Raw genomic sequence first — 10167 nt, 5'->3', positions numbered from 1 at the left:
TAATTCAAATAACCTCCCAAGTCAACATATTTGGGCCTGGTGTGGCTAAGGGGATATTCCTTAGCAAATCCTTCTCTGGTGCAAATACCAGCTATCCCTGTCCCCTGCCTCTGGACGGTAGTACATGCCAATCGGAGCGTGTGTTCGCCACTACGACTAGTCTGCCGCACTTCCGGCCAGATCGCCGGATATCCGCTGAGTGACCCTTACAAGTCCTTTTTGATCCTGAATTGGAATAGGTGCCGCTGTTGCTGCTTGTGTTGAGTCCAGAGCCGCAGCCGGACATGGGGCTAGAGGACGAGCAAAGGATGCTGACCGGGTCCGGAGATCCCAAGGAGGTAAGAATCTCCGGCGGCTCGACCTCCTTTCACAGCCCTGAGGCTCAGGACCTGACCCAAAGCACTGGACCCTCTGGGCCCCCCTTTCCCACTAGAGTTTGCAGGGTCGGGAGAGCTGGTTCCCCATACTCTTCCCCAGAGTTCGTCGGGTGACCTTGGTCAAGTAGGTGACTAGGCTTTCTCTGGGCTTCGGCTTTCCCAGTCTGTGAATGTGATTAAGGTTTAACGAGAGGGAAAATGCTTTGTGGACTAAATTTTTGTAAAAATGAGGCCTGCTTATGTTTTTAGTCAATTAGCTGTTCAGAGCCTCTAGTTTGACTAATTTGGGGAGCAAGCTGCCTCAGCTAGGGTCAGGGATCCTGGTATATCTTCTGTGGAGATTCCGGGCATCAGGCCTTAGGCTAGTTTCTGGGAAAACGTGATTTAGTTTTCCTTGGGTGGAGGAAAGGGAAAAGTGTCTTTGGGGACAGTGTGGGATGTGCGGTATAATTCTGTGATGAGAGAGGGAGCTCCTTTCCAGACTTAGAATGCCAATTTAATAATAATCATTTATTGGCTGCTTTCGATTCCAAGTGCTTTATATGTACTAATTCATTTAAGCCACACAATAGTCCTGTGAGGTATTAGGTAGTCATAGTATTGCCATTTTACAGATGAGGAAACAAGCATAGAGAGGTTAAATGCCTAATCTGAGGACACACAGCTAATAAATCATGGAGACAGGAATTGAACTCAGGCAGCATGGTTCCAGAGGAGGCTTAGCCACAGTGTTACATGGTTTTACAGAAGCCAGCTAGTTTTTGTTTCCCATCACATTTCCTATCTTTCGTTCTCTGGTCACTTCCCTGCAGTTGTTCTGGGCTTATGGGTTAAGAATAATTGGGAACTAGTTAATCCCATAATTTTTTCTAGTCTTATTTTCAGAAGAAGGACAAGAAAGAAATGGAGCCAGTCTCAGCATGTTCAACTGGAAGTATACCAGAAAGTTCAGTAGGGCTCATCACAGCAGTAGATGAGAAAACAGAAAGTAAACAAGTAGTCTGTTTTAAAATGAAGAAATCTGAGGTTTGTTATGAAGAACCTGTACATCTTGGAGATTGAATCTTTTTATTTAGTATGACCTTGGTTTTTATCATTGATATGAAGTTTACCTGAAATAGTCCATATTCAGATTTGTATTTGGATTTGTTTTCTCAAAATATGCCATGATACTTTTGACACAAAATTATCAAAATGATCAATAAAATAATCAGTGTAGTAACACTGCTAATAGGGAAAGGATATAAAGGTCTTGCTTCTAGGATACTAATTTCTGGTTTCTAACTCAGGCAGAATGGGATTTCAGTTTTTTTGAATAACTGTTTTCAGGATGAATTTTGTTTTCCTAAGAGCAAGGTTAAGAAATCTTGTTTAATGGAAAACTAGAATTGTACATTCTAAGTAATAACTTCACATTTAGAAGACACCTTTGTTAATTTGAGAATAAATAGCCTGGATTACAGTGGAACCTGCCCTGTCCCTCACTCCAGTTTTCATAAGCTTTGGTCCCTTCCTTGAAGATCATACAATGGGGCAGATTGTATGGAGTTTTGAAAACACAGTGAGGGATTGTTGAACTAGTTTTTTTTTTCCTCTCTATATCACCTTTTCCTTCCCTTCCTGCAAACGTGGACATGTACATGCACTGGCGGGTAGATGCTTTACTTTTGACAGGTTGAGTTACTGATCAGGCTCTACTGTGCCACAGTTTTAAGACTCTGCTTTTTCTCCCAAAGAGATTTGTTTCCCCACACCCCTTGGAAGAAAAGAAACTGAGGTTGAAGTAATAGGTCGGAGAAGGCAATGGCACCCCACTCCAGTACTCTTGCCTGGAAAATCCCATGGATGGAGGATCCTGGTAGGCTGCAATCCATGGGGTCACTTAGAGTCGGACACAACTGAGCAACTTCAATTTCACTTTTCATTTTCATGCATTGGAGAAGGAAATGGCAAAGAACTCCAGTGTTCTTGCCTGGAGAATCCCAGGGACGAGGGAGCCTGGTGGGCTGCCGTCTATGGGGTCGCACAGAGTCGGACACGACTGAAGCGACTTAGCAGTAGCAGCAAGTAATAGGTAGGGCCTGATGTTTTTTAAGCTTGTGAGTGGAGTTGTGTAGAGCTTTGGTGCACTTATATTGACAGTGTACTTAGAGTCTTGAAAGTTCAGCAAGCCAAAAGCAGTGACTGAAATTATCTTTAATTCTGGCTAAAGGAGAATTTAGGTTTGGCTATTTTCATATACCCAATTCAAATTCAGAACATAGGAAAAAATGTTAGCTTTCTACCTAATTTGGTTTGGGATGTAAGGATTAAATTTAGCTATTTCTGGCACTACTGGTATGTCTCAGAATTTAGAAGAAAATATATTTAAGTTGGGGACTTTCCTGTAGCTCAGATAGTAAAGAATCTGCCTGCAATGCAAGTGACCCAGGTTCGATCCTTGGGTCAGGAAGATCCCCTGGAAAAGGAAATGGCAACCCACTCCACTATTCTTGGCTGGAGAATTCCCTGGACAGAGGAGCCAGGCAGGCTATAGTCCATGGGATCGCAAAGAGTTGGACACAACTAAGCAGCTAACACACACACACACACACACACACACACACACGTTGATCCCACAGTTGACACACACACAATTTGGTTGCACACACACACACACACACACACACACGTTGATCCCATATGAACAGTTGACAACTTGAATGACTGATTAATTTGGTTGCACTGGGACACACACACACACACACCCACCCACCCACCCACCCACCCACACACACACACACACACACACCCCCCATATGAACAGTTGACAACTTGAATGACTGATTAATTTGGTTGCACTGGGACACACACACACACACACCCCCACATCCCCCACCCCCACACACACACCCCCCATATGAACAGTTGACAACTTGAATGACTGATTAATTTGGTTGCACTGGGTCTTATTTGCTGCACGCTGGGATATTCATTGCATGTGGGTTCCAGAGCACGAAGGTGCAGTAGTTTCAACAGGTGAACAGGTGGGTTTAGTTGACCTTGAGCCACGTGGGATCTTATTTCCTCAATCAGGAGTTGAACCTGGATCCCCTGCATTGCAAGATGTATTCTTAACCACTGGACCACCAGGGAAGTCCCTGAATCTTTTTTTTTTCCCCCCATAATTAAAACATTTAATGAGCATAAATATATGACAGATATTATAGATACGGTTAGGTATTACATATAGTATGGTATTTGCAAAATCTATACATTAAAATTGATACGGCAATTTTACTGTGACAGCTTGAATCTATATCAGAAAATGTTTGATTAGTGCTTGTTATTACTAAACTGGGAGCCCCTTAAGGGTCTATTGTAATTAGTCAAATCATTACAGATATAAAGTGCATAAACTTTTAGAGTGTTGTACACACTTAAGTTTGTTGCTAATGAACATGAGATTGTGTGTCCTTGTTTAAACATACTCAGGACTTGTTTTAATCAGGTAAGGTAAGGTAAGGTTACAAGCATGGAGACAACTTTTTTTAATTTAAACTACTTTATAATTTATTTTAAAATTATTTAAATTGTATAACCTGTAAAGTTGTTTATATCAGTGACCCTGTCTAGTATGATATCAATTACCCTTCTTCAAAGCATAATCAAGATAAGACAACTGTTTTTGAATGAAGTTTATTACTATAGTTTCTGACTATATATATAGCGACTGAGCTGACTGACTATAGTTCCCAAGAGAAGAGGGCAGGCCATACCACCAGGGCCACATGGGGAGGTGCCAAGGCCCTATCAGGAGCAGAAGAAGGACTAGGTGAGGCAGGATAGCCATGTTCTGGCAAGTTTTGTTGTCGTTCAGTCACTCAGTTGTGTCCGACTCTTTACAACCCCATGGACTGCAGCATGCCAGGCTTCCTTGTTCTTCACTGTCTTCCTGAGCTTGTTCAAACTCATGTCCATTGAGTTGGTGATGCCATCTTGTCCTCTGTTGTCCCCTTCTCCTGCCTTCGATCTTTGCCAGTATCAGGGTCTTTTCCAATGGGTCTCTTCTTCCCATCAGATGCGCAAAGTATTGGAACGTCAGCTTCAGCAACGGACCTTCCAATGAATATTCAGGCTTGATTTCCTTTAGGATTGACTGGTTTGATCTTCTTGTAGTCCATTTCCTTGCAGTCCAAGGGACTCTAAAGAGTTTCTCCAACACCACAGTTCAAAAGCAACAATTCTTTGGCTCTCAGCCTTCTTTATGGTCTGACTCTCACATCCATACATGACTATTGGAAAAACTATAGCTTTGACTATATGGACTTAAGTCGGCAAAGTAAGGTCTCTGCTTTTAAATGCGCTGTCTGGGTTTGCCATAGCTTTTCTGCCAAAGACCAAGCGTCTTTTAATTTCATGGCTGCTGTCACCATGTTCAGTGATTTTGGAGCCCAGGAAAATAAAATCTGTCACTGGTTGCATTGTTTCCCCATCTATTTGCCATGAAGTGATGGGACTGGATGCCATGATCTTCCATTTTTGAATGTTGAGTTTTAAGCCAGCTTTCTCACTCTCTTCTTTCACCTTCATCAAGAGGCTTTTTAGTTCCTCTTCACTTTCTGCCATAAGGGTGATGTTATCTGCATATCTGAGATTATTGATATTAATCCTGGTAGTCTTGATTCCAGCTTGTGCTTCATCTAGCCTGGCATTTTGCATGGTGTACTCTGAATATAAGTTAAATAAGCAGGGTGACAATATCCAGCCTGGACATACTGGCAAGTTTAAGACTGGATAATTTAATAGGCTGTTGACTTTGGGCTGGTCCCTTTTTGTTTGGTACTTAGCCCTGATGTGATTAGTACAGGGGCAATAATTGGTTTAGTGTAGGAAAGTTAGATAAAGGTAGATGGTAAGAAGGGTTTTGGATTGGTTTCTTTGAAATTTGTGCCCCCTGGCAAGTTGTTTGCCAACTCTAGAAATTAGGCAGCCCTGGGAGGGGCTGTCTCCAGGATTAACAAGGCCCCTAAAGTGTCAAAACACCATAAAATATAGAAAAATTTAAAACATGATTAATACCGTCTATGCTCAGTAATTACAACATCACTATGATTGTGAATATATATGTCATAAAATTGCTGCTGACATTATTTTTGTTCTTATTTTGTAGGAGGAAGAGGAGGAGGAGGAATTAGTGGTAAGAGCTATCTCAGGTTTGGAACCATCTCAGTAAAAGAAAGTTTTGAGTTTCATGAAACTCTTAAGAGCATTTTAAGGATACTCAACACCTTGGAGAGAATGGGAATGGAAAAATCCTTTAATACTCCTGTTCAGTTTTTCTGGCATGTGGGCCTGGGAGGCTGACACTTTTCTGGGTTTGGGGCTTCTACAATCATGGTATCAGAGAGCAGAGTAGCATCTTGAAGGCCTGGTACTCAACCATGTGCTCTTTGTGGTCTAATAAGGAATTCTAGAAGGAATCTTAAATGATCCTTCTCCATGTTAACATTGCCTTTGTAGGTGGTCAGCTGGGGTGCATAGGCCAGTTGTCTATTGAGGGGAATTAAAATTCACAGACATTATATATCCCCAAATGATGTGATAATAAACAAGGCAGGCCTCCTCTAGATGTCCTTCAAGTTTGGCCAGGTTTCCTTTATCACCTTGTTTTTCAGATAGGACTGAGGCTTTCAGTGCATACTGGCAACTCTGGAAGGCAGGAATGTGAAACTTTCCCCTTCTACTTAGCATCAGAATTAAATGGGAGACCCCATTCTGCTCTTTCTGGCGGCAGTGTGGCTCTGCCAGGTGGCCTTCTGCACGGTAATTCAGAGACAGCACCTTGGTTTGGTGGTTGTATTAAAGCATGTGGTTTGTGGGTCTCCTAAAATCCCCATTTTGTTTTTGTGTGGGTGTGTGTTTCTCTCTTAGGATCCCCTAACAACAGTGAGAGAGCAATGCGAGCAGCTGGAGAAATGTGTAAAGGCTCGGGAGCGGCTCGAGCTCTGTGATGAGCGTGTATCCTCCAGGTCACAGACAGAGGAGGACTGCACAGAGGAGCTCTTGGATTTCTTGCATGCAAGGGACCATTGTGTAAGTCAGCCTAAAGTCCAGAAGGGGAAAGCTTACAGTGGCCAGGGAAGACTTGGTGATGACCACCTTTCTTTCCATCCTAGGGGCAGGACAGTGCTGAGCGTTTTACATACATAATCTTACGTAATCCTCTGATTCACTGAAGATAACTATTCCCATTTTACAGATAAAAAACTGAGGCTCAGAAAAGAGATGTGATGTTCCAGTTTAAACTGCTAAGCAGTAGGGAAACTGGATTCTGTATGTTAAGTACAAAAGGCTATTCTTCAGTATATATCCTCCAGTGTGTCTTGTACATAATAGTTGGTACAAAAATTTTTTTTTTAAACTTGTTTTTGACTCCCTTACATATGTAACAGTAAGGTATTTTAATAAAGTACAGGGTAGGCAAAGTTTGATTTGATTGTTTATGTTAAAACTGATTGGGTGGCTAATAAGCATATGAAAAGATGCCTAACACCATTAGTTCTCAGGGAAATGCAAATCAAAATCACAATGAGATACCCCTTCACACCTCAAGATGGCTATAATAAAAAAATATGGGGAGAAATGGGTGAAGGGGTCGATAAATAACTCCCCACAAAATAGTTAATGACCTCCACTATCATAATTTATGCTTCAACAATCCCAACTTAGGTTTTTAAATTCTATAACATACAGTGCAAACACAGAAATGCATATGCACACACATTCGTACACAGCTCCTATAAACACATTCTAACAGTTAAAAGAAAATTTGTTTGGCCATGCTGTGTTGCACATTTTGTAGGGTTTCCTGACCAAGGATCGATCCTGTGTGTGCTGTATGGAATTCTAAACAACCATTGGACCCACTGCCAAGGAATTGCCTGGAATTTTTTTTTATATATATAAGAACAAAAATCCAACTGAAGTCATACTATCTAGAGATAAACATGTTTTCTTATATAAACTAACATTTTTAAACAAAATGAAATTATAACAACACATTTACATATAAAATATGAAGGAGCATTATATTCCTTTCCATTGATGTATATTCATATTTTATCCATCCTCTAGTTTATAATTATTCATATAGCTTTTTTCCCATGATTTTAGTGGAAAGAGGGAAAGTTTATAAACAAAACACTTATATATTGCTTTTTATATCTTAAGAAATAAGTGTTGGTGATGTGGAAAAACTAGAAACCTCATACACACTGCCTATGGGAATGTATGTTGGTATAGCCTTATTGAAAGGTCTGGCAGTTCTTCAAAAGGTTAAACTTAGAGTTAACATATGACCCAGCAGTTCTCCTAGGTGTACACCCAAGACAAATGAAAACATCTCTATACAAATTTGTACACAAATATTCATAGAAGCATTATTCATAACAGGCACAGTTGGAAACAATATAAATGTCCATCAGCTGATAAATAAAACTTCATGTATCCACATAAAGGAATATTATTTGGCAAAAAAAAGAAATAAGTACTTTACTCAAAAAACATGTCTGTTGGTGGAGTGGATAAACAAAATGTATGTACATACAATGGAATATTATTGAGCCTTAAAATGGAAGGAAACTGACACATACTACAGCATAGGTGAACCTTGAAAACATGCTAAGTGAAATCAATCAAAAACAAAAGAACAAATATTCCACTTACATGAGGAACCTAGAGTAGTCCGATTTATTGAGGTAGAAAATTGAATGGTAGTTGCCTTTATTTAATGGGTATAGAGTTTTAGTTGGGGAAAATGAAAAAGTTCTGGAGGTTGATGGTTGTAGAACGTGAGTTACTTCAGTTCAGTCACTCAGTCGTGTCCGACTCTTTGCGACCCCATGAATTGCAGCACGCCAGGCCTCCTTGTCCATCACCAACTCCCGGAGTTTACTCAAACTCATGTCCATCGAGTCGGTAATGCCATCCAGTCATCTCATCCTCTGTCGTCCCCTTCTCCTCCTGCCCCCAATCCCTCCCAGTATCAGGGTCTTTTCCAGTGAGTCAACTCTTTGCATGAGGTGGCCAAAGTATTGGAGTTTCAGCTTCAGTATCAGTCCTTCCAATGAACACCCAGGACTGATCTCCTTTACAATGGACTGGTTGGATCTCCTTGCAGTCCAAGGGACCCTCAAGAGTCTTCTCCAACACCATAATTACTTAAGGCTACACAAATGAATTGCTTAAAATTATTAAAATGGTGAATGTTATTTAAATACTTTGAGTCAAAACTGGCTTAAGATTGGGGAATGAGATGGGCGTGGTCCCCTTCACTGAATTATAAGCCAGCACAGGAGACAGAAGTAGAATGGTTAGTAAACTGGTAAATCTCCTGGGTATAACTTCAGGATGCCCTTTACTGAACCTTCTATTTAAAGTTGCTGTTCCTTCCCCCCACCATTTTATTTTTCTCAGCATTTATCACTACCAGAAGTTATATGTATATTTCTCTCATTGTTCTCTTAAGTTCTATAGGACACAGATATTGTCTTGTTTACTGTAGTGACTCAGCATCTAGAACGGTATCTGGCACATAGTAGATGTTTTATAAATATTTGTTGAATTAGTAAGCACTGTGATTGGGAGTCCTAAGTTTCTTTGGGAAAGACAGGAAGGACAGGAGCTTGTTAAAACCTAAATATGTAATGTTAGGTTTTAAAGGAAAATTAAAAGATGAAAAAGTGGGAAAAAGATTCCCAGTTAAGAAGATAGTATTCCGGTAATTGAGGGGAGTTCACTAGGGCTCAAGAAGAGTGTGAGAAGGTGAGTGCTAAGGGAAGAGGCAGTGCTGCTCCAGGTTACGAAAAGCATTGTAATTCATGACATTAAACATGCCAGTTGATGACATTCTTTTCTTTCCCCCATCTAGGTGGCCCACAAACTGTTTAACAGCTTGAAATAAGTGTGCATATTTGTTCACCCCAGCCTTCATCACCTGGGCATTGGGATATTTCCTCAGTTTTGAACATGATGTTTATTTGTGTAACTAAGTTCATGTGAATCTCAAGGATTTTGGCTTAGGCAAGTAATTTCTGTGTAATTATCAGTGATTTCATCTTAATAAAGTCTAGTGATCAGCAGTCTTGCCTTCTGTCTTTTTTTTTTTAATTTAAAAATTTTAAGCATGAGGATAGATAGAAGAATAATCAACTCCCATGTACTTATTACCTAGCAATAATAAGGACTTTTAAAATTTTTACTTTGATGGCATTTGTAACACTAATTGCTTAACATCATTAAATACTCAGTTCATATCAAAGTTTTTTTAATCTCAAAAGTGTCTTGGGAATTCCCTTGGCAGTCCAGTGGTTAGGGCTCTGAGTTTCCCCTGCAGTTGGGCACAGGTTCAGTGTCTGGTCAGGGAACTAAGATCCTGCAAGCCATGCAGCACAGCCAAAAAAATAACAGCAAACAGTTTTTGGTCTCAGTGTCCAACAAGATTGCTTTTCTTTAAAAATACTGTTTTTAAGGGAGAGTGGAGAGGGGTAGTGGAGTCTAAACAGGGTGAGGAAAGAGGATCTGGCCAGGCAGTGCTGGCAATGGGAGATTGGGTACATAGATACAGGGGGAATTGATCCAGTAAGTAGATATATTAAAGATACTGAGATCTAGCAGAGAATGGAGTTACAAATATAGAAGAGGAAAAAACCAGAATGAAGCCTGCAGTGTTCTTATTGGTATGAACTAAATAAACACAAATTTCAATGTAAGTAAATACAGATGCCAATGTGTATATGTAGGGAATATA

At 40.4% G+C, this 10167-nt stretch overlaps 1 protein-coding gene across 2 annotated transcripts; it reads left to right on the top strand.

Moving 5' to 3' along the window:
* The first annotated feature begins 186 nt into the window (after positions 1-186).
* UQCRH (ubiquinol-cytochrome c reductase hinge protein) lies at positions 187-9516 on the top strand. Of its 2 annotated transcripts, XM_014477736.2 has the most exons (5): positions 226-338; positions 5530-5556; positions 6035-6182; positions 6291-6452; positions 9289-9516. In XM_014477736.2, the coding sequence occupies exons 3-5, from the start codon at positions 6120-6122 to the stop codon at positions 9319-9321; spliced, it is 258 nt and encodes an 85-aa protein (XP_014333222.1). In that variant the 5' UTR covers positions 226-338; positions 5530-5556; positions 6035-6119; the 3' UTR covers positions 9322-9516. The 2 variants fall into 2 exon arrangements, with proteins under 2 accessions (XP_005894283.1, XP_014333222.1); XM_005894221.3 differs by lacking the exon at positions 6035-6182 and having other exon boundaries at positions 187-338.
* Positions 9517-10167: the final 651 nt, after the last annotated feature.

The sequence above is a fragment of the Bos mutus genome, chromosome 3 (genome assembly GCF_027580195.1).
Source record: "Bos mutus isolate GX-2022 chromosome 3, NWIPB_WYAK_1.1, whole genome shotgun sequence".
NCBI classification, from domain to species: domain Eukaryota; kingdom Metazoa; phylum Chordata; class Mammalia; order Artiodactyla; family Bovidae; genus Bos; species Bos mutus.
This window is presented reverse-complemented; position numbering and strand designations above follow the sequence as displayed.